Genomic DNA, 27,804 nt, shown 5'->3' with positions numbered 1-27,804 from the left:
ATTAAATTAGTGTACACAAAATTGAACTCGTTACAATTTTTTTATTTTCTATTCTTTTTTCAACTCTTTTCTTCTTTGTGGTAATAATTAAAGTATAATAATATTTAGAGTTTATTATCGAAACGGTCCCTTGACTATTGCGAAATTACCAATTTGGTCATCGACAATTTTTTTGTCCAATTAAGTCCCTCGACTTTGAAAATTTTAACCAATTTGGTCCTCTGTTTATTTTGCTGTTAAACATCCGTTAAAATCAAGACCAAATTGATAATTTTGCTATAGTCAAGGGACCAAATTGGTAATTAATTTTTACTAAAATGGTCCCTTGAGTATAGAAAAATTACCAATTTGGTCTTGATTTTAACGGATGTTTAATAGCAAAATAAACGGAGGACCAAATTGGTTAAAATTTTCAAAGTCGAGGGACTTAATTGGGCACAAAAAATTTTCGAGGATCAAATTGGTAATTTTGCAATAGTCGAGGGACCATTTCGGTAATAATAATAATAATAATAATAATAATAATAATAATAATAATGATAATAATGTAAACTATTTATTTTAAAAATTTAATATTAATGTTTTAGGAAATAACTAACTAATTCTTATTAATTAAAATTTAAATGAAATCAAATTTATTTATTATATTACTCTAATATATAATGGGGGGAAATAATGGAAGTTATAATAGTATGAGGTATTTTTGTTCAATAAATTGTATAGCACAACTCTTATACTACAATGTATGAAAAAAAAAGTAACAAAAAAACGGACATAAATGAAGGATACCAAGCTTCATTCACTCTGTTATTGTATTCGACGGTGGAAATCTCGAGTTACATTAAAAAAATAAACCTTCATTGCACGATTAAATTAATATCCAACACAAAAATTAAAATAAGTAAATACTTATTAGTACAATTTTAAATATTAATAATTAATATAATTATTTTTAATATTATCAAAATGAGTATTATCAAGTTGTAATAAAAAGTAGTACTAAAGATGAGTACTACTGTAGATAGTTATAATCGAGAATAAAAATAGCGTCCTAACAATTTGTATATTAAAACAAATTATGTATTCTTTATGCGATGTTTATGAGTTAGTAAACTGAATATATTTATTTTTTAAAATGATATGATTATAATACGTTTATTGATATTATCAGATAGTAATTAGCAAGTTAAGCAATTAAGTTATAGCATACGAATTCATAAGTTTTCATTGTGTATATAATTAAGACTTCAATTGTTGTTAAATGTAAACTGTACTATTTTCAATTTGAGATAATAATTAATAGAGTAAATATCCAAAATGGTCCATCGACAATGGCATAATTCACAAAATAGTCCTCTACTATCAATTTTACCAATTAAGTCATCAACTATTCAATTCTTATTCAATAATTCACAAATCAATCCTTCCTTGAAGACCTTATTGAGTAATAATTAAATAGTTGAGGACTTTATTGAGTAAGAATTGAATAGTTGAGGACCTTTTTTTTTGAAAACAATAGTTGAGGACCTTATTGAGTAAAGATTGAATAGTTGAAGACTTAATTTGCTAAATTTGATAGTCGATGACCAATTTGTGAATTTTGTTATAGTCGATGGACTATTTTAGGTATTAACTCTTATTATTATTATTATTATTATTATTATTATTATTATTATTATTATTATTATTATTATTATTATACAATATCATAAATATTTAAAATCTAAATTAAAGAAAAATATAAGAGTTATCCAATGTTATTACCCATGATTTATGTACATATTGTTATGCTTATTGAGTTTGCTATAAATTTTGTACTATCATTTTTGTAAGATAGACAAAAGTATATTATTATTATTATATATTAAATATATATTAAATGTTATCATAATTATATATAATCATTTATCATATTTAAAGGATTTACTTTAACAACACAAATTTAGAATCGGGCAACCTCAAATTTTGCCAAAGCTTCCGTTAAGTTGATAACTCTTATACATGCTTAATTAGAAATCATTGTAAGAGCATTATTTCCTCTATTGGGAACGTGTTAGTTGATCAGCGAACTCGGTTGTTCATGTGTTAGCAATGGCCTCAAGTTCTTATGCGAGTTTGAAGGAGTGGGTCTCCATCACTCCATCCTAGATGTATTTCTCATATTATTTTCAATTAATAGCATTGCATCATTCCTTTTCAAAAAAAGTATACAATAATTATCACCCAAATTATCAATTATATTGTTACTATAATATGATTTTTATAAAATTATATATTATTATTTTAAAAAATATTTCGATATAACTAAAATTTTAATATTGAGTATTATTATTGGACATCTATTTTTACGCATGACTTATAAAAAAAGACTAGTGTATATATATGTATGTGTGTGCATATATATATATATATTCTCGATTGTACCAATAACATTTTTTTAATTAATTAAAGGATGAATTCATGAATCAAAAACTAAAATTTGCCGGCCAACATTTATGGGTGACATTTGGGAACAATCATGTACCTGGATTGAGAAACTAGTGGAAATTGACATCACACAACTATATATGTTTCATGAAGCTTAGCTTCGGATTCTATTCTCATCTTTTAATTAATTATTTATTAAATTTGTCAAGCGCTAAGTAAGAATCAAGACTTAATTTAATAATAATCGAATGAATGGATAATAGTATGCTTCGCTTTGAGAAAAAATATTAAGTCTCTTAAGAATATGAATATTATGTTATATTATACGGAGTTTATTTTTCGTGAAGAAGTTTCAAAATTTTGTGTTTTGTAATAATTGATGTTTTAATGGACAGGCAGGCATATCAGAAATAGGAGAAACATGGAGGAAAAATAATAATATATTACGGAGTAATAAAGTTTTAAACCCTTAAAATATTGTAAATGTGCTAGAAATGAAATAAATAAAAATAAAGAAATAAATCAAGTCTAAATAACCCAATCAACATGGTGTTAGATTGACTATTGGCCGACTAGTCATGATGTTTGGGAGGGACATTTCTCAATCTAATTTCGAGCTCAAAAATCTTATCCATGAGTTGTCAACATTGACTAGTTTTAGTTATAATTTTTTAAATTGGTGAAAAAATCATATTCGCTTTGAATTAATTTAGATACAATTTTATGAAAGAATTGATAAATATATTTTTTTTAAAACTTCATTCAATTTAACGGTTTCCATTAAAGATAGTCTCCACTACTCTCCATGAAATAATTGATTAGTTTGACATATATCGATACATTTATGGTTTTATTTTTGTTTTGTTTTTTTTTTCCTTTTTTTTTTTTTGCAAAATATAATAATTTGGATATAATTAAAAAAAATTAAGTATTAAACTATAAGATTTTAAAATTTAAAATTTAAATATTTAAGAGGTGAGTGTGTTATACGGATTGACCCACAATTTATACGAGTCGGATCAAAAAGATGGGTTAGACTATTTTAAGAGCTCTAATTCCTCTAAATTTTACTCCGTATTTATTTATTTTTTTAACACCGTATTTAACACCTTATAATAAACCATGACATGCATATCATCAATGTTTATTAGTTTATTAAATAATAAAATATCAAAATATTATATTATAAATAAGAATCGAGCCCATGCTATTTATATATTATTTTAAAAATTTATTCACTTTACTATATATAATGCCTTCTAGCTAATTAATAATATTTTGTTTGTTTTATTTAAATATTGAATACAATTCGAAACACTGCTACATGCATCTCTTTAATTCTTATTAATATTAATTAATATGCCTTTTATTTTATTTATCTATTAAACATTTAAAATCAATATTAAAAATATTAATTTTATTCTAAGAACTTTACAATATATTTTCAAAAACTTCGAAATTAGTTTTACTTAACTGGGCTTATTTGTGTATGTTACATGGTACGGTGAAGCTTATGTTGTTGGAAAATACAGTACATGAAAACTTCAACTCAAATGTCGCAATACGAAAAGAAGATAAAAGGATAATGAGTAAAGAGGATGAAGATCTATTCAAGGGCTAGCTTCATGTAAAATAATTATTGGTAATTGATGAATGAGCTTAATTGGTAAGTATCAATCGGTTGAATTTGAAAAAGTCAATGTTTTGAAAGTAATAATAGTCAAAATTATAAGAGATTTTTTTTTTCTAGAAGCACAAATGATTATGTTAGCTGAGATTTGAAAGTAATAATAGTCAAGATTATAAGAGATTTCTTTTTCTAGAAGCACAAGCGATTATGTTAGCTAGCAAGCAACCAGTTCTAAGTGGTAAAACTAGCAAAAACTGTGCTAAATGTCATGAGCAACCAGTTCTAAGTGGTAAAACTAGCAAAAACTGTGCTAAATGTCATTTCAAAACCCTCAGGAGCATATACCACAAACCAAGAATAAGACAGAATATACCATCAACTTTCTAAATGTGAATTGGCTTGTCATAAGTGGCCATGGCAGCTTCTTTAACAGCCTCACTCATTGTTGGATGGGCATGACATGTACGAGCGATGTCCTCGCTGGATGCTCCATACTGCAATGCCAGCACGGCCTCATGGATGAGCTCTCCTGCGTTTGGTGCCATGATGTGGACGCCCAATATTTTGTCGGTTTCCTTCTCAGCGAGGATCTTGACTAACCCCTCAGCATCATCAATTGCCTTGGCCCTGCTGTTTGCCATGAAAGGGAACTTCCCAACACGATAACTGACTCCAAGTGCCTTCACTTGTTCCTCGGTTTTTCCAACTGAGGCCACCTCAGGGTGTGTGTACACAACCCCGGGAACCATATCATAGTCCACGTGGCCTTCCTTGCCTGCAATGAATTCCACGCATGCGACGCCATCTTCCTCTGCCTTGTGAGCCAACATAGGCCCTGGAATAACATCACCAATGGCATAGACCCCGGGTACGCTAGTGGCAAAGCGTTCATTAACCAAGATTCTACCAATCTTGTCAGTTTCAACTCCAATTTTGTCCAATTGAAGCCCTGCAGTAAATGGAGTTCTACCAGCAGAAACAAGAACAACATCAGCTTCAAGAACAGTCTGATCGCCACCAGCTGCCGGTTCAAGTGTCAACTTAACACCATCACCTGAACTGTCAACTGAGACCACCTTAGTTTTAAGCATAAATTTCATCTTCTGCTTCTCAAGGGTACGTTGAAATTGTTTGCGAACTTCACCATCCATGCTAGGAACAATATCAGGTGCAAATTCAACAACAGTGACCTCTGAGCCAAGTCGGGCCCAGATAGAGCCCATTTCAAGTCCAATATACCCAGCTCCAATAACCACTAGCTTCTTAGGAACTTCCTTTAATGCTAAAGCGCCAGTAGATGATACAATTCTTTCCTCATCAATGGCTATCCCAGGAAGACCTTTGACGTCAGAACCAGTGGCAATTATAATATTTTTCCCTTTGACAACAGTTTCACCTCCATCAATAGTGTCCACCGTAATTTCTGAAGGTGTGAGGAACTTACCATATCCCTTGACATAGTTCACTTTGTTCTTTTTGAATAGACCCTCAATACCTTTTGTTAAGTTAGACACAGCTTTATCTTTTTGGGCCATCATGGCAGGTAAATCAACCTCAACAGAAGAAAACTTCACACCATGGTTGGCAAATGAGTGTGTAGCTTCATGGTACATGTGTGAGGAGTGCAGTAAAGCCTGAGTACAACAGAAGAGCATTGAAAAAAAAATAAACAAAAAGTTGGATTAAAATGTAACAAGCAACCAGAATAATAACAATAATTCTAGCATTAACAGTTCCCAGTTAGACAGGTAGAAAGGCATACTTGATACTTTTTACCCACAAATTTTACTTGAATATGCTATATGGCAAATTTGCCTGTCAGATAAATAAAATTTGATGTGGTAGTTCCCTACCCTAAACCCAACAAATCCACAGAATTAAGAGAATAAAAAGCAGAAAAAAAATATTCTAATAAGAAATTAAGTAATGTGAGCCCAACTCTTTGCATGATCTTTACATACAAATGATACAATTGAACAGGTCAACTGAAAAAGTAGCACTAAAATTTAATACAATAGGTGAGTTGGGTTCTGGAGTTTCAAAAAGGACAAAGTATAGACTGCACCATGTTAGTACATGAAAAATAAGCAGCAGCAGCAACCTACATATTTCTACAGTGGGAATGATCACCATTCCCCAAGAGAAAACTAGGAAAAAAGAAATTTACTTATATGATCAACATGAAAAAATGACAGCCATAAACACCAAGTATTATGTCATAGAGCTTGTTAATGTCTTTCAGTATATAATTTTATAATTCAACAAGAATGAGAGAAGGGATATCTAGATCATATTTGAGATTGAGAATGAGAATGTTCAAATAGCAAATACACCTGCACAAAGGATAGTTCAATTCTATTGTACAAAAATGTTGCTAGTGCAATTCCAGAAGCAGTTTGGATAGTTTTAGATTTTAGCACTACAACCATATAGTAGAGTTCTATCATTCCCCACTATGCATAGAATACACAAACATACAGTTTATTAAAATTAAACGGGTAGGTTTAATGAAATCTAGATTGTAAATTGTAATGCTTACAAATTTGTAGACCATCAAAGTACTTTTAGGGGAAATGAAGCCACTCAGACAAAAAAAATCAAGTTTCATGAAATCCAAATTTTAAATTAAAAAGCTTAAAATTCTTCTCGGCCATCAATTGCTCTCAGTGGAAGTAAAACCATAATGGACACTATGAAATCAAAAACTGAATTAAGGATTTCCTCAACCATAAATTACTCTAAATGGAAGTAAAAGCACGGCAGATTATATTAAATCCAACGCATAAACTAAAAATGAAAAAAAAATGCTAATGAAAATATGAAAATTGAATATAAATTCCAATGAGTATAAGCAGAGATAGAAGAGTGAGAGTGTAGCAGTACCTTAGAAGGAATACAACCGACGTTAAGGCAGGTGCCACCGAGGGTTCCGCGCTTCTCGATACAGGTGGTCTTGAGGCCGAGCTGAGCCGCCTTGATGGCGGCGACATAGCCGCCGGGGCCACCGCCGATGACAACGACGTCGTTCTCCTCAGATCCCGACGCGAATCCTCTGCTTAGGGAGAAAGCGTAGTACTTGGAGCTGTTGTAGTAGAGATTCCTCGACGAAAGCAGAGACGACGCCTTCCTTCTAACAATACACGCCATGGCCATTTTTGTGTAGGCTAGAAATGTTAGATTGCTATGAATGTTTAATGTTTAGATAAAGGTTTTTCAATAGTTAATTTTTGAATAAAATTCATTTTTGGTTCTATACTTATTGTGCATTGGACACATTTAATCCGTTTTTATTAATTTGGCTACATTTTGTCTTAAGGCGCCGTGAAGTAAAAGGGCAATCCTGTCCTTTCATGTGTAATTCTTCTGTTTCCCTTATTGTTTCTTGGTCTCCCAGTCAAAGTGGAAGAGACCATCAGGTGGAGACCAACTTACTGTACATGCCTATGAAGAATGTTTTCTGGTTAGGGCTAGAGATGAATCCATAGCTGCACCTCACCCCTAATTCTTCTTTCTCCTCTAAATCGCCGCTGCAATGCTCCACTAACCTCCATCTTTCTCTCGCTTTTCCTATTTTCTTGCTCTTTTTCCTGCATCGCCCACAACCGCCGTGTTCTCCACCAACCCTTGCTTCCATTGGATTCCAAGCCGCCTGTGCCATCCCAAAGCGTTCGCCTCCTTCCCAACGAATATTTCCTCCCTCATTGTCCCCCGCCCCTAGCCAGATGTGAAAGACCGATTGGAAGAGAGCGTGTTCCAAAAACATCTGGCAATGGCAAGCCTACGTCTGCTCCCAGAAACGCGACAGCCTCTTCACCTTCATCGGCGCCAAGCGCCACAAAATCAAGAATGACTTCCGAGGCATGCTAATGGACTACTACATCGATGAGGATGACTGTCGGGCGGTGGACTGCTTCGCCGTGATGTGCTTTGACAGGTCGCTGGCCGTGTTTGACGCCTTCCTCCACTCTGATTTCGGCGGTGCAGATTTCGAGGCAAACAAGCACTCTGGTCGGTTGATGGAGCCAAAGAAATCAGGATGTTAGTCGCGGGTCATCCTCAAAATGGGAAAACCAATAAAATATAAATTTTTGTGGGATTTGAGATTGAATTTTTAAATCAATTGTTTGGTGTTTTTATATAATTGAAGCCATTAAGCAAAGTGGGGACTGTGGAATGGAAGACTATGCCTTCGGCAAAGATGGGGAAGAGAACGTGGGCGTCGCGGCATTGTCGAAACTGGTTTTGGCTAAAGTTTGATTTTGATTACTTATATTTTGGTTCCCTGTCTCTCTCTCTCTTCTGTCTCTATATGTATATATACATACGCAGGGGCGTATGGAATATGGTGTGAGGTTGAATGATTTAATTGAGATATGTCTCAATTAAATTGCATTGGGCAAGAAAGAAGTAGAATTAAAATGAAGTAGATGAGTATGAGGAGGGTGATTGTAGAAGAGCAAGTGATCAGCATAGTAGTGGAAAGCCAAGAATTGGAGAGGGAGATCTGTATCTCCTTTGTATATGCAAGTTGTAACATCGGAAAGAGGAGGGAGCTGTGGAGGCATTTGGAGGAGTTAGCTGAAGACCAGGCAGATCAAGTGGCCTGGTTTGTTTTCACATGCCTAAAATCATAGAGAAGTCCATCTCCATCCTTTCTAATATGGAGACCAAGAAAATATAATGTTGATGAAGAATTAGACAGGAAATGACACAATTGTCCTTGTATTTCACGGCCATCAAACGGTAAATGTGACTGTGGACTAACATTGTCCAACTTTTTTTAAGTCAGGGCAAAATGTGGCCAAATTAATAAAAGCGGACTAAATGTGTCCAACGCACAATAAGTATAGGACCAAAAATGAATTTTTACTCTTAATTTTTTCTCAAGTTTTCTTTGGGCCCAAGCATTCATATCAGGCAAATTTAATTATGGAACGCTATTCACAATAGATTGTGGGACCATGTATCAAAACGTTTTGATTAATGAAAACAGACGATTGAAACGGTCTTCGTTCCGCGTCATTCACTTTCAGTTTATATATATTGCAGTTACATTTTAACACAACTGCAGTTTCTTTTCGATATAACTGTAGTTTCATTTGACATTATATACTCAAATTTTTATCCAGTTTACTTTCAATCCAACTACAGTTTCTTTTATAATACACTATAGTTTCCTTTCAACACAACTGTAATATCATTTCAATATAACTACAATTTCATTGGACAATATACACCCAAAAATGTGAAACTGTTATTTAGTATCATTTTATATACAGTGCAATTTCTTTTTAACACAATACAGTTACATTTCGATATAACTACAATTTCATTTGATAGTATAAAAACAAATGTGAGGCAGTTATTCAGTATCATTTTATATACACTACAGTTTCTTTACAACACAATACAATTACATTTCGATATAACTACAGTTTCATTCGATAATATAAAAACAAATGTGAGGCAGTTATTCAGTATCATTTTATGAGTAAAATCCTTTTTTGGTCCTAGACTTATTGTGCATTGGACAATTTTAGTCCGGATTTATTAATTTGACCACATTTTGCCCTGACTTTGTTAAAGATGGACAATTTTAGTCCAAAGTTAGTCAAACGGTTTGTCAGCCGTGAATTTGAGGGGTATTTTCATCCTTTCAAGTCCATAACTTAATCAACCTTCTATTTGTAAAGCTTAGCACGGATGTTTTGCAGACCCACAATACGAAACAACACTCAAAGTAAAGATCAAATCCAATTCTCTTAGGTGTTTCAAAGATTCAGTGGAAGGTTCTAAAGGAAAAAGCTCAAATTGTTCAATGGGCAAGAATCAGAGAGAGAAGAGTTGCTGTAATTTTTCTTGCGCTTACAAGAGATTAAGCTGTAGCGGCAAGGGAGGGAGGCCGGCAGTGTGCTGAAAAAGGTACGTGCTGGTGATGATAGGGTTGTCCGAGGAAGAACAAACGGAGTGGATAATGACCCCGATGAAGCTGATGATGCATCCTTGTATTGTTAATCTCCCCGAATCTGCAGCTGTCGAGCTCGGTTACGACCAAATCACAGATTCATCGCCGACCGACCAACCGAGCCATACCCGACCCTAGAAATTATGGCACAGGCTCTGTTCCGTTCTCTCGCTGTTATGTTCAGCTGGTACGACATCGTTTGCTGTCTTGGGTTCTCGTCGAGTAACCATCACGACGACACATTTCTCATCCTCCCATTGTCGCCACCGCAGCAGAATGGTGGAGGTAATCGCAACGGTAACCAACGAATCGCGACGACCCCTACCATCCATGATTATCCTTCTCTTTCCACCCAAGGACTCGTCTCCTCTAGCTTTTACTACTACTACTAATTTAGTTTACACTGATATTTTTAATAATTAGTAATTTATATTTTCAATAATAACATAGAATCAAATATTAAGTTTTATTAGTAATTGCACATGTTTTCGTAAATTATATTATATTATTATTATTATTATTTTTTAAGCGAATGAAGGGGAAAGCCCCAGCTAGGAAAATATCCCCCAGAATATGAATTGGAGGTCGTACAAACTCAATCAAGTCACAAACGCGATTAATCGCTGCCTTTGCTAATTTAAGCATCAACTACCACATTATCCTCCTTGGGGCAATAAGAGATACAAACCATCCAGTTCTCTTTCTTTTATTATAATTGTTATAACAATACTTTATATTTAATTATATAAATTTAGACCGTGCACCGCACGGGACAATATCTATATTATATATTATAAAAGATTTTGTATAAAAATGATAAATAGTGTATTCATTGAAGTTATGAAATATTATGTTTGTAAAGGTGTATTTAATTTAAAATTTTAATAAATTTTGTAAACTTTTTAATATAAAATAAGAGTTTATAAATTTTTGTCATATAGACTTTTATAAACTCACACAGAGTTTGTGAAAGTCTATAAAAATCATACAGAGTTTGTGAAAGTCTATAAAAATTCTATGAAAGTTATTTAAAATTCATCACTTTAAAAGTTATTGAAAGTTTATAAAAATTTTAATTGAATACACTCCTAACTTTGTTTTTTTTTTTTTACATTATTTCCCTTTTATATATGAAAATGTTTTAAAATAAATTATTTTAAAATTAAATACCACATAAAAAAATTAAATACTATTAATAAAATATGTGAAAGGTAAAAAGATTTTTTTTTAAAAAGAAAATGGTAAAACAATATAAGAATGGAATTGTCATGCATTTTTGATCTGAGAAGAAGCAATTGCAAATTTCATAACCATCTCTTCTTCTTCTCCTTTATCTCCTTCAAAGGTAAATAAAAGTAATCCTTTTTTCTTCTTTTTGTTGATATATTTAGAAAATCCCTAATTATTATTATTGTACAGAAATACACAGAACAGAACAAAACAAAACATATTGCCCAACTGATCCTCTCCGGACCTTCTCCAACCATTCTTCTTCGTCTTCTTCCTTAAATTTTCTGTAATAATTCGTTATTTAATTATAATTTTTTTTTTGGTGATTTGTTTTCTTCATATGAAAAACCAGAACGTGGACCTTTTTGATCCACGCACGGTGATGGACTCGGATTCCTCTCCTGGCGATCACCACGGGTCGGGCTCCGAATCCGACTTCGCGTTCGCCTTCAACGACAGCAATTTCTCCGACCGGATCCTAAGGATTGAGGTCCTGCCTGACTTGCCGGACTCCAAATCCGACAGCGAGGGCTGCAGCAGCATCGTTGATTGGGCCCGCAAGCGCAAGCGCCGTCGGGAAGAAATCATGAAGGAGAATGGTACGCTTTGCTTTTTTTTTTTGTGTTTATTTTCAGTGTGCATGATAAAACATTCACATTTCCGCCCTTTTTTCTTGATTTTTCATGTACATTAATGCGAATTTCGCAAATTGAGGATCGAATTTGAACATTTTTATGCTTTAGACCTGAAACGAGTTGCTGCTTGAGAAGATTTTATGTGAAATTAATTAGAGTTTTTGTCGTCCAATTATCTAAGCTTTACGTTAAGATTGGTGAGTAAATCGTCGGAGAACATAGGTTGCAGTTTTTGGGTTCTTTACTTGTCGGTCCCTGGGTTTTAGGGTGCTGGCGGTTGCGGAGGTTGAGGGAGAGGATCAGGTGAAATTCTCTGCTCCCTGAATATGAGATTATGGAGATGCATATTGGAATTCTAGGTTTTAGGAAATGGCCATTTTATGGAAATAATTCTTCAGTGTTTCCTGTTAACCAATGTCCTGTTGCTGATCTATTTGCTGCTTTATGTACTCTCAAAGTGTTGGCACTTGGCAGTCAAGACTACCTGCTAAATAAGGTTGCTTAAGAAGTACCTTTTGTTGTAGTGATATACCTATGGCACCCTGGTTTATTGCCAATCAGTAGATATACTGTCACTAATGGAATAGATTGTTAGGCTTTTTGGCTAATGGAAGAGAGAGAGAGAGCTCTATAATTTGTTGCCTGATAAGGGAGACAATCTTCAGTTTGTTGTTGTTCTTGACTAATGGCAAGGATGGTAGTGTGAAAAGATTCTCTAATCTCTCACTCACTTAGAAAGGTAGATGCCATTTGTGGCTCATCTGGAAAAGCATAGCTAATTTCTCACCTATCATTAAACACTGTTTGTCTCTTTTATATAAGGTTTCGTGTGAGCTTCTTAGTTAGCATTTTGTCCTTTTCGCTCATTCCTAGATACATTTTACCTAAATGACCCATATTGTTTTTCCTTTTCAGCTGTGGATGTCGTCTCGCATTGTGAGGAGCAGGTCTTGAACTGCAACATGTTGGATACTGAAGATGGCCCTGTATATGAGAATCTAGATGAGGAAGCTGTAGCAATGGTTGAGGAAACACCATCTGGCACTGGAGTTATGGCAGATCACCCTGGTAACAATTCACTTTCCTGTGTGGACTTCATTTAATTTTGTGTTCTTTGCATCACTTTCAATCAAGAGCTTGACTGGTTTTCTCTTAAAGGATCAAGTTTGACTGAATGAAAGATTCCAATTTCTTCCATATAATATAAAAAATATCAAAGATCAAGAGCAAGAATTAACTGTTCCATTTTAATTACAACCACTATTCTAATTGTCTCATTATGCAAATAAAATAAAAAATAAATAATGAAAATTTAATCCTTGAGTATTCCTCTATTAGTTGGTTGCATAGCTCTATTACTAATTTAGAGGATTTTGTAGATGAGGAAGCTGCTGAGGGCAATGACTCATCATCAAACATGGACTGTTCGAATGTCCTTAGAGTTAAAACCATACACATTAGTTCTCCAATCTTGGCAGCAAAGAGTCCATTCTTTTATAAGGTTTGTGATTTTCCATGCGGCTCTGCTACATTTATATAATTCCTTGTTCTTGTATTTCTCCTTATCATGCTTTTTCTTGCCTTGTAGTACTTCATGTCATCCCTTTCTTGTTAACTGTACTTTTCATTATTTGTAGTTGTTCTCTAATGGGATGAGAGAGTCTGAGCAGCGGCATGTTACTTTACGAATCCATGCCTCTGGTAAGCAAGGAATATTCACTGGCATTTTTATTTTGTTTCTGTCAAATTCATTGTTCACATTTCATTTTTATCAAGTTTCAAATATTGTCTACTTCCTCAAATAAACATCTCAAATAATTCTACTTTCCTATGTTACCATTCTAATAAAAGTAAAATGTCAAAAAGTTATCCACTTTTTATGGGCAGAAAGAGGAAAGATATACTTTTCTACTATACTTAAAATATATTCCTACATTAGATAGGACAACCAATTTGGTATGGAGGGGTGTTCTTATTAGTAGTTGTAGTAGTACTTTTGCTTCCATAACCTATTCCTGTGAATAAAGACGGGATCATTCTATATTCATGTCTGTTTGACAAGTACACGACTTTGGTGCTTGGACATTGGCCCATAAATGAGATAGCTCAGTCTTTTTCACTGATCTTGGCCTTTTATTGCAGCATCATTTGTTATTATTTCCTTATTGTATGCAATACTATGCAACATAAACTTACTGTGTTATAATTGGAGCAGAAGAAGCTGCCCTCATGGACCTGTTGAGTTTTATGTATAGCAATACTTTATCAACAACAACTCCTTCTGCGTTGCTTGATGTGCTGATGGCTGCTGATAAATTTGAGGTTGCATCATGCATGAGATACTGCAGCAGATTACTGCGAGATCTACCCATGACTTGTGAATCAGCCCTGCTCTATTTGGACCTTCCTTCTAGTGTTTTAATGGCTGAAGCAGTTCAGCCTCTAACTGACGCAGCTAAGAAGTTTCTTGCTGCTCGTTTTAAGGATATAACCAAGTGAGTTTCCCTTTCAAGGAATTTTATACTTTTCTCGCCATCTAGATTATATGTCAAATTATTGCCACGAGATTTGGTTAAGTTCTGTGCTGGCTGTTAAGCTACCACAACTCCCTTGCTTTCTCCCAGCTTGGGACCAGTTGTGTTAAGAAACCTAGCCGGGGTTTGTTTCTCTCCCTTTTAGGGAGCAAGGAAAAGACTTGGTCTCCTAATATGGTGTTGATCATAATTGAATTTTCTAATCTTTTCTCAGGTTCCAAGAGGAGGTACTGAACTTGCCTCTTGCAGGAATTGAGGCAATTCTGTCTAGTGATGACCTTCAGATTGCTTCAGAGGATGCTGTCTATGATTTTGTATTGAAGTGGGCCCGAATCCATTACCCAAAGTTGGAGGAAAGGCGTGAAATATTAGGGTCACGCCTTTGTCGCCTCATTAGGTTCCCATTCATGACATGCAGAAAGCTGAAGAAAGTTCTAAGTTGCAATGACTTCGATCCTGAACTTGCCTCAAAAGTTGTACTCGAGGCTCTCTTTTTCAAAGCTGAAGCACCATATCGGCAACGTTCCTTAGCTGCTGACGAAGCCAACATCTCATTCCGTCGCTTTGTGGAGCGGGCATACAAGTACAGACCAGTAAAAGTTGTTGAGTTTGAGTTGCCTCGTCCACAGTGTATCGTTTACCTAGATTTAAAACGGGAAGAATGCTTGAATCTCTTTCCTGCTGGTAGAGTATATTCACAGGCCTTCCATTTAGGCGGGCAGGGATTCTTTCTGTCAGCCCATTGCAACATGGATCAACAGAGTTCATTCCACTGCTTTGGTCTTTTCTTGGGCATGCAAGAGAAAGGATCGGTATCATTTGCAGTCGACTATGAGTTTGCGGCTAGGACAAAGCCAACCGAGGAATACGTGAGCAAGTATAAGGGGAACTACACGTTCACTGGTGGGAAGGCCGTTGGCTATAGGAACCTGTTTGGTATACCTTGGACTGCATTCGTTGGTGAAGATAGCCATTACTTTATGAACGGAATACTTCATCTTCGGGCCGAGCTGACCATCCGATAATGCCTTGTCTGACAGCGAGCGCTATTTCTTTCTTTCACTTCAGGCAGGGCTTTACACGACACGACAGGTAAATGCTTATTGTAAACGCCAGTTAGCCTTGTGACTGGTTAGAGTAAATCATGCTGTAGTTTTGGGTGTCCTTAAATATGCATATATGCCATGTGTATGCTGCATTGAATGTATGTATTTTTCACATGTCATACATCCTTGACACTTTAATTCAGCATTTCCACTTCTTTCAAAGCCTGAGTAATTTGGTATTTACAGTTACTGACCTTCATCTCATCTAAGTTTGTGGTTGGAAACCAAAATCCCAATATTTTGGTCTTGGGATTTGATGAAAATCAGACAAGATTTGAGAGAAAATTGATCAAGAGGACCAAATGTTACAGAAATTTTATAATCATGTACCAAGTATGAAAAAAAACAAAATTAATAATCCATGACGAAATATTAAAAGAAAAAGAAAAAGAAAAATAAAGAACTCATTTGAGAAAAAAAAATGAGTTCACTAAATAGTTCGAATGAATTTGTTTAATGGTCTAAGAATATTTCAAAATTAAAGATTTTTTTAAAAAAAATTAGAAAAAAAAATAGTGTCGTGTACATATTGTCATATTTTATTTTTCAAGCATTTGGGTTGTATGGAATCCCACGTGTGTCGTTGTCTATGAATCAGAATCTTAGATGGTAGACTCTTCCACCAATTACCAATTATGGATTCAATAGGCTTATCATAATGTGGAGGAATATGATAATGACGAGTCATTGCCACTTGCCATCATCATATTTTATTATTTTACCCATTCCTATTCAATTTTGGAGAAGTGACATAAACAATACGTTTGGTTAACCAGATAGATTTGAACTTTCAAATTTAAAATTAAAAAGTGTCAAATATGCTATTAAATTTATCGCTTTTGTAGTATTGGGTCACTAATTTTGTTTTGTTTTGTTTTGTTTTATTTGTTTTATTTGTTTTTTGTTTTGTTTTGTTTTTTATTTTTTTAATTTTATTTTAATTTTATTTTTTTGCAATTAAACCATTAAACAAGTAAAATGTGTGTAATCGAAACATTTTTATAAATTTTTCTGGTAAAATCATACCATATTACTTATATAGTATGCACACACCTGTTTGCGATTTTGCACACACTAATGGTAGGTGATATGCATACTAAAAAACGTATATAATTAGAAAGGTTTTACTATATAAAAATAAAAAAAGTTGCACACACTGTTATACCAAAATGCGTGATAGTAAGCACACAATGTAGATAGGGTCATATGACTTCATAGTCTTTGGTCATTACACACTACTATGGTTTCTATTGCACACACACATGAACGGATATGCACAATACTCAATATTTTTTCATAACATTGAGGACGCTCAGTAAAATGCACACACTAGTTTGCGTGTTTGCACACATTTATGGTAGGTCATATGCATACTAAAAATCGTACAACATGATTACCGCGTTTACTTTTTAATTTTTATTTTTTAGTTTTGATTCCGACCATTGATATAATCTCTCTAAATAAGGATAATATTGTATTTCAATTATATTCCAATTCAAACAAGAAACTGAAATTACTATGTTACCCCTATGTATTAAATATAGCCTAATATAAATAGGTCTTTAAATTCAATCATTACCATTACTTAAATTTAATTGGATGATTGAGATAGGATCTCATGATCTCATCTACAAGGGTGGTCTTATAAGATCCAACATTTTAATCACATAAGAACTAGGGGTGGAAATAGGCTAGGCCGAGCCGAGCTTTAGAAATTTAGGCTTGGGCCTGCTATGGAAATCTAGAGCCTAAGCCTAGGTCTGGGCCTGTATGTAGGTTTTTCTTTAGGTTCAAGCCTGAGCCTACAATTGGTCTGGCCTGACCTGAAGCCTTTTTGAAAGCCTATTTAACATATAGGCTTTTAAAAAGACTTCAAAATAGATCATAAATAGCTTTGAGCCTATTTAAGGTTTCCATTTTAAGCCCTTTAAAATATAAACTTGTAAAAAAGTTACAAAAAATACCTAAGTTCGATTGTATTATTATTATCTTATATAATATCATAAATAATAAACAATCAACTCACATAATTAAGTTGCGATATTTCATTAAATGTTATAACATTAAGAACGGTTAATAAAAAAATTAAACAATAAGAATACATACAGTAGGATTAGCAGCAATGTTTATAAGAACTATGTTTTGCATGAGTCTATAAGAACTCATCTTGGTCTTTTAATCGACTTTGAGTTGATGGTGGGAATTTTTCCTATTTTTATTCTTATTTATTGATGGGGTGAGATTGTAATTTGTGGTGCTATTTATTTTATTTTATTTTTTCTTTTGAGATATTTGCATGATTTTAGGAGTTTTATTTTAGTAAAATTAGGAGTGTTTGTCTGGGTTCTCTATTTCACGTTACGATCCACCACATATCGTATCTCTCTTCTAGATTCTCCCTTTCGCTTTCAATGGCTTCATCAGTTGCTTTTGTTTATCGTACTACTCAGTGCATTTTTAATGTTAAACACTAACACAGTAGGCGTAAAATATGTTTATAAATTGAGAATTATTATGGTTCTGTCTAAATGATATGTTGTGGGGGGGGGGGGTGCATTTCAACATCATGTTGTGTGTGTATCTGTTTGGGGTTAGGTGGGTGTGCAATCTGGGCAGGTAATGCAAATTGGGATGGTTGTGCAGGGTTTAGTTAGTTGATTTTGCATTCTGGGTTGGTTGTTTGTGCGATTAGACATATGTGCATTCCATTCTAGTTTCTGCATAGGGGTGGTGCGGGATTTTACATTCTGTCTTGGTAGTCTGTGCGTTTTAGGGGTCACGGTGTGTGATGTTCTGTGCGGTTAGGCAAACTAGGCAGCTATTGCGATTTGGGATGGTTGTGCAATCTGGTTAGGTAATGCAATTTTGGATGGTTGTGCAGGGGCTCAGTTGGTTGATTTTGCGTTTTGGGTTGGTTGTTTGTGCGATTGGGCGTATGTGCATTCCATTCTAGTTTCTGCATAGGGGTGGTGCGGGATTTTGCATTATGTCTTGGTAGTCTATGCGTTTTAAGGGTCACGTTGTGTGCGTTTTTGTGTGGTTGTGCAAATTGGACAATGTGGGATGGTTGATTTTACATACTATCTTGGGGAGAATGATTGTGCAATCTTGAATGTGCATACAATTGTTGTTGTTTGCGTTCTTCGTGGGGTTAGTTTGTGCAATTTGGGGTTTTGTTCTGTGCGAGTGTGTTTGGGAAGTTGTTTACATTCTAGGTTGGTTGATTGTGCGTGTTGGGGAATGTGCATTCCAATCTGGTTTTTGCAAAGGGGAGCCATAGGGGTGTGCATTATGTCTTCATTGTCTATGCGTTTAAAATGTTAAACACTAACACGATAGGCGTAAAATGTGTTTATAAATTGGGAATTATTATGGTTCTGTCTAAATGCTATGTTGTTGTGGTGGAGTGTATTTCAGTATCACGTTGTGTGCGTATCTGCTTGGGTTGTGTGGGTGTGCAATTTGGGTAAATAATGCAATTTTGGATGGTTGTGCAAGGACTTGGTTGATTTTGCGTTCTGAGTTGGTTGTTTGTGCAAGTGAGCATATGTGCATTCCATTCTAAATGCTTTGGCATGTGGAATAGTGTGATGTGGAGTATCCCAAAATCGTAAATGCTTTGACATGCGTCCCTATTTTACCCCCAATAATCTGCCAAAAAATATTTTGCACCCATAAATGCACAATTTTTGCATTCTTAATCAAAAAAAAATCTCATCCATGCATCTTAAATAACGGATGGCCATATTGACTCTTGTGCTTCAATAGGTTGAGAAAATAGTTATGAACAGATACTGCATTGTAATAGAGTTAGTAGTATTCAAAAAACAAAAAATAACGGATGGCCACAAGTCCACAACGGGTTCTGAAGTCCTCATTTTAAGATGGTTTCTATAGGATTAAGAGCCCCCTTTCTCTCTCTCTCTCTCTATATATATATATATATATATATATATATATATATATATATATATAATTTCAGGTGTGGCCGTGCACTCCCGTGCGGCTGTGCGGTCACACACCACTCAATGTTAAGAAACGCACCACAATGAAACGCACCACAATGTTAAGAAACACACAACAGTGCATATTTGTGTGGTGTGTTTCTTAACATTGAGTGGTGTATTTCGTAACATTGAGTGGTGTGAATCGCACGGCCGCACCTGATCATGACTATATATNTATATATATATATATATATATATATATATATATATATATATATATATATATATATATATATATATATATAACTAGAGATCAAATGCAAAGGAGTTCTTAGGTAAAAAATATGGTGAAATCTCAACCATTGATCTAACCAAAATCAATAACACAACATTTCCAGCTTTCTGTTTATCTTCACGAGCAAGTCCAACTTTTACAATAATATCTTTATCAAAAACTTGAATTTAACTCGACTTGACAGTGAACAATTAACTTTTAACAAAACCTCTCATTTTGAGAACAGTTTCTTATATTTTTGTTCGAATGATGGAGTTGGTAGATCTTTGTCTTCAGCTAATGTATATTCCACACCTTCTGACTCGGATTCAGCCACAACTGTGAATGCAACAAAATCTCTTAAAATTTCTTCTGTATCAAATTCAGAATGGTCTGACTCAAGTTCATCATCACTCCATGTTAGTGCATACATGATTTTTTTCTCCTTAAATACGTGAGACATTCAACTTGAACATATCCGTATCCTTCACATTCGTAGCAACGAATCCCTTTGTTATTTTGAACTTCAAGACCATCAACAAGCTAGCAACGAAAAATCTAGTCAAAGGACTACCCAACATCACGTACAAGAAAGATCAAATTTGCGATGCGTGTCAAAGAGGAAAGCAAATCAAATCTTCGTTCAAATCCAAAACCCACGAATCAAGCTCAAGTCCTCTTAGTCTACTACACATGGATCTATTTGGTCCAGTAGACCCAGTAAGTATAAGTGGTAAGAAATATACTCTTGTTGTTGTTGATGATTTTTCTAGGTACACATGGACAATATTTCTTAATAAAAAGAATGAAGTGGAGAAAAAGCTGCCAGAACTACTCAAGCAACTTCAAAATGAAAAAGAAGTCAAAATAGTCAAAATCCGTACCGACCGGGGTACAGAGTTCATGAATGGTGTGATTCAAACTTATTGCAATTCTCAAGGAATTGTACATCAATTATCAACCGCAAGAACGCCGCAACAAAACGGTGTAGCCGAAAGAAGAAATAGAACGCTTAAAGAAGCCGCACGAGTTACGATTACGGCTGCTGATCTACCGAAACGTTTTTGGGTAGAAGCTATCAACACTGCTTGCTATACTCAAAATAGAAGCATGATTCACAAGCTGCACGAGAAGACGTCATATGAACTTTGGAAAGGGAGAAAACTTAACCTTAGTTATTTTCATATTTTTGGATGCAAATGTTTTATTCTTATTAATGGTAAAACACATCTGAAAACATTTTATGAGCGTGAAGATGAAGCAATATTTTTGGGATATTCTTCTGCCAGCAAAGCATTCAGAGTATTCAATAAATCAACAATGGTGGTAGAAGAATCAATACATGTTGTATTTGATGAATCAGCAAAAAGCAAGGTAGCAGATGTTTCGAATATTGGTAAAAATGTGCCAAATAATTTATTTGAGACTAATGATTCATATGAGATTGAGATCTTGTAGGGAATAAGTGATTTGGAACTTAACAATTCCAAAATTCAAGAAATGGGCGTGACACTCACTAGGGGAGATGAGGCTAACTCTAGAAATGAAGAAATTCATGTTGGTGAGGCTAACCTCATTAATGAGACAAATTTTGAGGATGAGGTTAACCACATGAATATTCAAAGTGAGGATGAGGCTGACCAAGCTAATCATGATGGATCCTCACGTGACAGCCAACCTCTACCCACTACCCACGTTCAAGAAGTTTTCCAACCTGATAGAAAGTGGCTAAGGAGTCATCCACAAGATCTTATTATTGGAAATTTGCAAGAAGGTGTGAAAACAAGATCAGCTGCACGAGACACTTTATTTGCGTGTTTTCTGTCTCAGATTGAACCGAAAGAAATAGATGAAGCTCTAAATGATTCAAGCTGGATTGAGACCATGCAAGAGGAGCTAAATCAGTTCACAAGGAATGACGTATGGGAACTTGTTCCCAGACCAAAAGATCATAACGTTATTGGAACGAAATGGGTCTTTAGGAACAAAGCAAATGAAGATGGAATCATTGTTAGGAATAAGGCGATGCTAGTTGCAAAGGGCTATTCACAAGAAGAAGGAATTGATTTTGATGAAACATTCGCCCCAGTTGCACGACTCGAAGTAATATGAATTTTTCTAGCCTACGCAGCATACAAGAATTTCACGGTCTATCAAATGGACGTGAAAAGCGCATTCTTAAACGGACTACTTGAAGAGGAAGTCTATATGGAACAACCACCCGGTTTTGAGGTAAAAGGTGATGTTGATAAGGTATATAAACTAAAGAAGGCGTTGTATGGGTTAAAACAAGCACCACGAGCTTGGTATGACACTCTGTCAATGTTCTTAATTAGTTGTGGTTTTATCAAAGGCCTTGTTGACAAAACCTTATTTAGAATTCAAGAAAATAATCATATTTTATTGGTACAAATTTATGTTGATGATATTATATTTGGAAGTACTGATAAATCTTTGTGTGAGAAATTTTCTAAGCTTATGCAGAACAGATTCGAAATGAGCATGATGGGTGAACTAAATTATTTTCTTGGACTACAAGTCAGACATCTAAAGGAAGGAATCTTCATCAACCATGCCAAATACACAAAAGATCTTATCAAGAAATTTGGCATGGAAGGAAAAGGCTCAGTCAAAATACCAATGAGTACAACACTCAGACTGGACAAAGATGATGAAGGAAAAGATGTCGAACAAACGAAATATCGAGGAATGATTGGTTCTCTACTATACCTCACTGCTAGTAGACCCGATATATCTTACTCAGTGGGTGTATGTGCTAGATTCCAATCACAGCCAAAAGAAAGTCATTTTGAAGCTACCAAGAAGATTATCCGTTATCTCAAAGGAACTATCAATGTGGGATTATGGTATCCCAAAGAAGGTAATTTTGAACTAACTGGATTTTCATATGCAGATTTTGCAGGGTGCAAAATAGACATAAAAAGTACCTCAGGAACGTGCCAGTTCTTAGGGGGAAGATTGGTCTCTTGGTTTAGCAAGAAACAAAACTCCATTGCAACAAGTACATCCGAAGCGGAATATATCGCAGCATGGAGTTGTTGTGCGCAAATCTTATGGATGAAGCAACAATTAAAAGATTACGGGATCGACTGCGATGGCGTTAGTATTTTCTGTGATAATACTAGTGCAATTGCGATTACCCAAAATCCAGTGCTTCACTCGCGAACCAAACACATTGACGTGAGACATCATTTAATCCGAGATCACATTGAAAAGAAAGATTTAAAGATCGAGTATATACCCACAGAAAGTCAAATTGCCGATATTCTCACGAAGCCTTTATGCGAATCAAGATTCAATACTCTAAGGCACGAGATGCGTATGATCGAAATTAGCTAAGTATCAATTTTCCTTATCTTATAAGCTCTTGTTTTATTTTTATTTATGCATGCTTTTATGTTTTATGATTTATTTGTGATTTTTACGTATGCATGTTCATATTTGTGCTTTAATTGCTTATTTGGTTATTTTCATACGTATGCATGTGTTATATATTATGGTTTATTTTTGTTGCGTACGCATATATATTTTCTTTTGTGATCATATTTGCTTATTTGTACGTATATGATCTATGCATGTAATCTTTATCTATGTTTTAATCATTACGCATGCTAGACTTTATTTATGGGTTACTGTTAGTAGGTGGATGTAAATATTTGCTTAGTATTTAAATTTGTCCTACTTGCCATGCATGACTCATGAGGAATGGGTTTACGTGTTTTGACCTTATGCTTTTGGAAGGATTCATGTTTTTTTTACTGATAGGAAATTTACATTTCCTAGAACTTCTACCTGACATAATTTATTGACTTTCTTATCTGATTGCATTTACTTTGTGAAGGAATGTTTTCCTACTTTGTCAGCTTTAAATTGAATATGTGATTTGATGTTTCCTTACCTTTAAATGCACCAAATTTTCATATCCATATTTCGCAAGTTGAGCAATTTCTACCATCACCTCATTTGACCGAAATGCCCCTCTACCATTTGGATTCAAAGCATTTATTGCAAGGGCATATTGGTAGTTGATCACCTCATTTTTGACCTATAAAAACCCTTGATTCCCACTCACATTTTTAAACCTAAAACTAAAACTCCTCACATTCCCAAAATTCCCCAACCCGTCGTCCTCAAGAGCTAACCACAAGCCAAAAATTACTCTCCAAAATCTCACCCAAAATTTGAACAACCCTACTAAAAAATTCATACATCCATTTATCTACCCACACAAAATTGATTTAAGAAATGACATCTACAAGCTCTACCCAACTCGAAAACACCCAACTTGAAGCACCTATTGAGAAGATCCATTCGGGGCATCTACTCACAAAGGAGGATTTCATGAACATCTCAATCAATGGAAGAATTGCTCACAATGTCTTCAATAGTATGGAAAGGAGTGGCATATTAAAAGTATGCACCTTTGGTTATGTTGGCATATTTGATGATGATGTTAGTGAATTCTTTGAGCATGTTACCTATATGATTTCGCATATAGAATCTATTGTTGGTGGAGTTCATATGCAAATTGATTTGGATGATTTTAGAAACTTGTTTGATGTTGATGAGCATGCCTTGAAATTTGAAGATTTCATGTTTGATTCACATGATTATTGGAATATGGTTCGAAGAGATGTGAATATTATTGTGCCTAAGTTGTCCGATTTTCGTAGAGATATTATTTGGGAATATGCCAAGTTGCTAGAAATTATTGCAAAATGTCTTTTGTGCAAGCTTGGTGGATTTGATAGATTGACATCCCAAATCTCTCGTATTATTTATGCTATTATGAAAACCGACCGTGAATTGGATTGGAGTGGTGTTATGTTTGAAAGATTAGTTGAAATGGTTAAATCCAAGGAGAAGCTCGGGTATAGTATGTTGGTTGGTGAACTTTTGAGAAGAAAAGGAGTTCGAATGGGTCAATCAAAGCCTATTACCAACAGCAAATACTTGTTCCGAAATAATGCAAAGAAGACCGGACCGGAAGATCTTGTTGAGGGAGAATTACCTATGAGACCTAACCCACCGATTAGGAAGAGAAAAAGAACTCCAAGAGTAGAAATTCGAAGCAATGAGGAAGAAGTTGTGACCGGAAGGGAATTGGTTGTAACAAATCCAACAAGTGACATTGGAGGAGACTTTATGGATGTTCTATTGGATGATCATGTTACACGAGAGGTGAATATCCAAGAAAATCAAGAAATTAATCAAGAAGGCCGAATGGACATGGATGAGAATCAAATTGGAACAAACTTTGTTGATATCAATGTTGAGGCCGAGAATGAGGAATATGGAGTTGAAAATTGTCATGAAGTTGAGGTTGAGGTCAACACAAGGGAAATTGATGTTGAAAATGATGATGGCAATATTTTTGAGGTTGAGGCTAACTTGGACACAAATATTGGTGTAGATGAGGCTAACCAAGGAGATGAGTTTGTGTCACAAGTTGATGTTGGTACACGTGAAATTGATGGTGATGGTGATTATGATGTATTTCAAGATGGTTTGAATATTGCAAGTGACAATTTTGTGGCTAACTTGGATGCCACAAATGACAACATTGAGGCCAACCCACGTGTGGATACACAAGGAGAAATTAATGAGATTTTTTGTGTTGAGGCCGAACAAGAACAAGAAGAAGGAGTAGAAATTAATCCAAGCCATAGTGATGATGATGCTGTTGATGTTGGACAGGCTAGCACATCTATACCTAGACCTATGCCAATAAATTTACAAGACCGAATGCAGCAAGCCAGGATGATTTCGAATTTATCTGGGGATAATTCGAATGAAATGATCATTGCAGCTCTCAAGGAATTCAAGGAAGCAGTAAGCAATTCTGACAATAATTTGTACACAAATTTTTTGAAATTATTTGAGCAGATTGCAGGCATGGAACGAGGCATGAACAGATTAAACCCAGTAATTGAGGAGGAACTGAATGGTTTCATCCCATATTATCAATTTGCTCCTTATTATAAGCTCAGCAAGGTCACTACCTTGCGATATATTGCACGTGGAATCTTCGTTCAAAGAAAGTGGTATAGCAAATCTGGAATGCGCTGTTCTGCCTCCCGGTAACAACAAAGATGATATTCCATTGGAAGCAACATTTAGATCAGAACAATATCACTGCGGCTCCTTATCTTTGATGATAACGTTTTCCACACGAACGTCTTGCCTGGTCCTCCGTAACCATACACAAAGAATAATCCACCTCCATTTGAATCAATATCATTCATCACAGAGTCGTAAACATTCTTTTGTTCATCGGTCAATTGTGTTACCAATGTCTCATGCTCTGTCTTCAAAGATTCCTTGTCATACGGCAACTCTTCGGCTATCAACATGTTTTCGCTCAAACCCATGCTACTTTCGTCTGGAATTGTCATTTTCGGAAAATCTTTCAAGCTTTTTCCCCACGAAGATAGCAAATTCTCCAACTCCATCAGAGCAAACTGTTTTTTATCCGAATCAGATAACATCAACTTTTAAAAGGAAAAAAAATAAAAGAAACAAAAACAAATAACAAATTAGTTTATTTATAAATAATGAAAAGCAAATAACAAAGTCGAATAAATAGATTCGAGCTCGATATACCTGGATTTTGCAAGACACGTCGACGTTGAACCTGTGCATCCTCGGCAAGAAATTCCCAAACGGCATTCCAAACTACTTCTGGCTTACTGAGTGAACTTGAAGTGAGAAGCGTAACAAATAACCTTCGCAAAGCATACGCGGATGCCGAGTAACTCGAATCAATAATGTCATCAATGTACTCCTTGTCATCATCTAATAATCCATATTCATAACATGCATCCCTAAACGAATTATGAATGACTTCTACAACAGTGCGAATATCTTCATGGCTAAAAGGTCCGCGTACCAAATTTAAAAGACATCTAAGATAGTATAACTCTCCACACCCTGGCGGAACATAGAACAATCGTCCTATGGAGGATCTTAAACCGACTTCATGACAGAAATGAGACATTGTACTACCGAGTAAGTTTGGTTACATATGGTGGTTGTAAATAGTAAGCAATTATCAAATTAATGTCACCCTACAATTGCTTTATTTTCTTCTTTTTTTAGGATTTCTTGTTTTAATATTATTGTACTTTTAATATTATTTTATTATTTTAATGTACAATATTTTGGGCGGGAAATAGGATTTCGTTTTGAAGGATTTTGTTTATATATATATATATATATATATATATATATATATATATATATATATATATATAGATAGATAGATTATAACAATGTACTAATCTTAATGTATAACAATGTTTTGATGCTATAGGATTTCGTGTTATAATATTATTGTACTTTTAATATTATTTTATTATTTTATTGTTTTAATGTACAATATTTTGGGCGGGAAATATGATTTCGTTTTGGAGGATTTTGTTTTTATATATATATATAGATATATAAATTATAACAATGTACTAATCCTAATGTATAACAATGTTTTGATGTTATAGGATTTTGTGTTTTAATATTATTGTACTTTTAATATTATTTTATTATTTTAATTGTTTTAATGTACAATATTTTGGGCGGGAAATAGAATTTCGTTTTGGAGGATTTTGTTTTTATATATATATATATATATATATATATATATATATATATATATATAGATTATTATATAAATATATTATGGAAATTATATTAAGAGTTTTGGATTGTTATTATTAGAGTATTATATTATTATTATTAGTATAACCTTAATAAAATAGATTTTAAATCGAAGTTAAGAGCATTTTTGGTTTCCGGTTCCGCCGCAAACCATACTGCAACGAAGCGACTGAAGTGCGGAAAATGACTTCCGCCCAAAATGGGCGGAAGTTATTTTCCGCCCTTTTGGGGTGATTTTCCCCAGTCAACGGAAATTGATTTCTGTTGACTGGGTTTTCCAAGGGTAGCCAAACACTCAAAGCTCGGAAAATGATTTTCGGAAGTCATTTTTCCGGGCTTCTAAACACACCCTAAATATTACTCCATCTGTCTCTTTTATGTG

At 34.5% G+C, this 27,804-nt stretch overlaps 2 protein-coding genes across 3 annotated transcripts; one reads left to right on the top strand and one right to left on the bottom strand.

Annotated features, from left to right (window-relative positions):
* Positions 1-4,215: 4,215 nt before the first annotated feature.
* Positions 4,216-7,215, bottom strand: LOC116028016 (dihydrolipoyl dehydrogenase, mitochondrial-like). The gene is made up of 2 exons (XM_031269815.1): positions 6,941-7,215; positions 4,216-5,691 (listed from the first exon to the last, which is right to left on the bottom strand). The coding sequence occupies exons 1-2, from the start codon at positions 7,208-7,210 to the stop codon at positions 4,441-4,443; spliced, it is 1,521 nt and encodes a 506-aa protein (XP_031125675.1). The 5' UTR covers positions 7,211-7,215; the 3' UTR covers positions 4,216-4,440.
* Positions 7,216-11,311: 4,096 nt separating this feature from the next.
* LOC116027543 (BTB/POZ domain-containing protein POB1-like) lies at positions 11,312-15,706 on the top strand. 2 transcript variants are annotated; one of them, XM_031269246.1, is made up of 7 exons: positions 11,312-11,367; positions 11,605-11,851; positions 12,803-12,955; positions 13,267-13,388; positions 13,525-13,588; positions 14,103-14,382; positions 14,636-15,706. In XM_031269246.1, exons 2-7 carry the CDS (start codon positions 11,635-11,637, stop codon positions 15,444-15,446), a joined length of 1,647 nt encoding a protein of 548 aa, XP_031125106.1. In that variant the 5' UTR covers positions 11,312-11,367; positions 11,605-11,634; the 3' UTR covers positions 15,447-15,706. The 2 variants fall into 2 exon arrangements, with proteins under 2 accessions (XP_031125106.1, XP_031125105.1); XM_031269245.1 differs by lacking the exon at positions 11,312-11,367 and having other exon boundaries at positions 11,440-11,851.
* The last annotated feature ends 12,098 nt before the right edge of the window (positions 15,707-27,804 follow it).

The sequence above is a fragment of the Ipomoea triloba genome, chromosome 8, assembly GCF_003576645.1.
Source record: "Ipomoea triloba cultivar NCNSP0323 chromosome 8, ASM357664v1".
In the NCBI taxonomy this organism is placed as follows: domain Eukaryota; kingdom Viridiplantae; phylum Streptophyta; class Magnoliopsida; order Solanales; family Convolvulaceae; genus Ipomoea; species Ipomoea triloba.
This window is presented reverse-complemented; position numbering and strand designations above follow the sequence as displayed.

What these genes read in the sequence shown, in the direction of transcription:
- LOC116028016 (XM_031269815.1), bottom strand. Translation starts at nt 7,210, where the DNA reads ATGGCCATGGCGTGTATTGTTAGAAGGAAGGCGTCGTCTCTGCTTTCG. An exon ending in TCGGTTGTATTCCTTCTAAG is followed by an intron (nt 5,692 to 6,940) that starts GTACTGCTACAC and finishes TGTTGTACTCAG; the next exon opens with GCTTTACTGCACTCCTCACA.
- LOC116027543 (XM_031269245.1), top strand. Translation starts at nt 11,593, where the DNA reads ATGAAAAACCAGAACGTGGACCTTTTTGATCCACGCACGGTGATGGAC. An exon ending in AGTTATGGCAGATCACCCTG is followed by an intron (nt 12,956 to 13,266) that starts GTAACAATTCAC and finishes AGGATTTTGTAG; the next exon opens with ATGAGGAAGCTGCTGAGGGC. An exon ending in CGTTTTAAGGATATAACCAA is followed by an intron (nt 14,383 to 14,635) that starts GTGAGTTTCCCT and finishes ATCTTTTCTCAG; the next exon opens with GTTCCAAGAGGAGGTACTGA.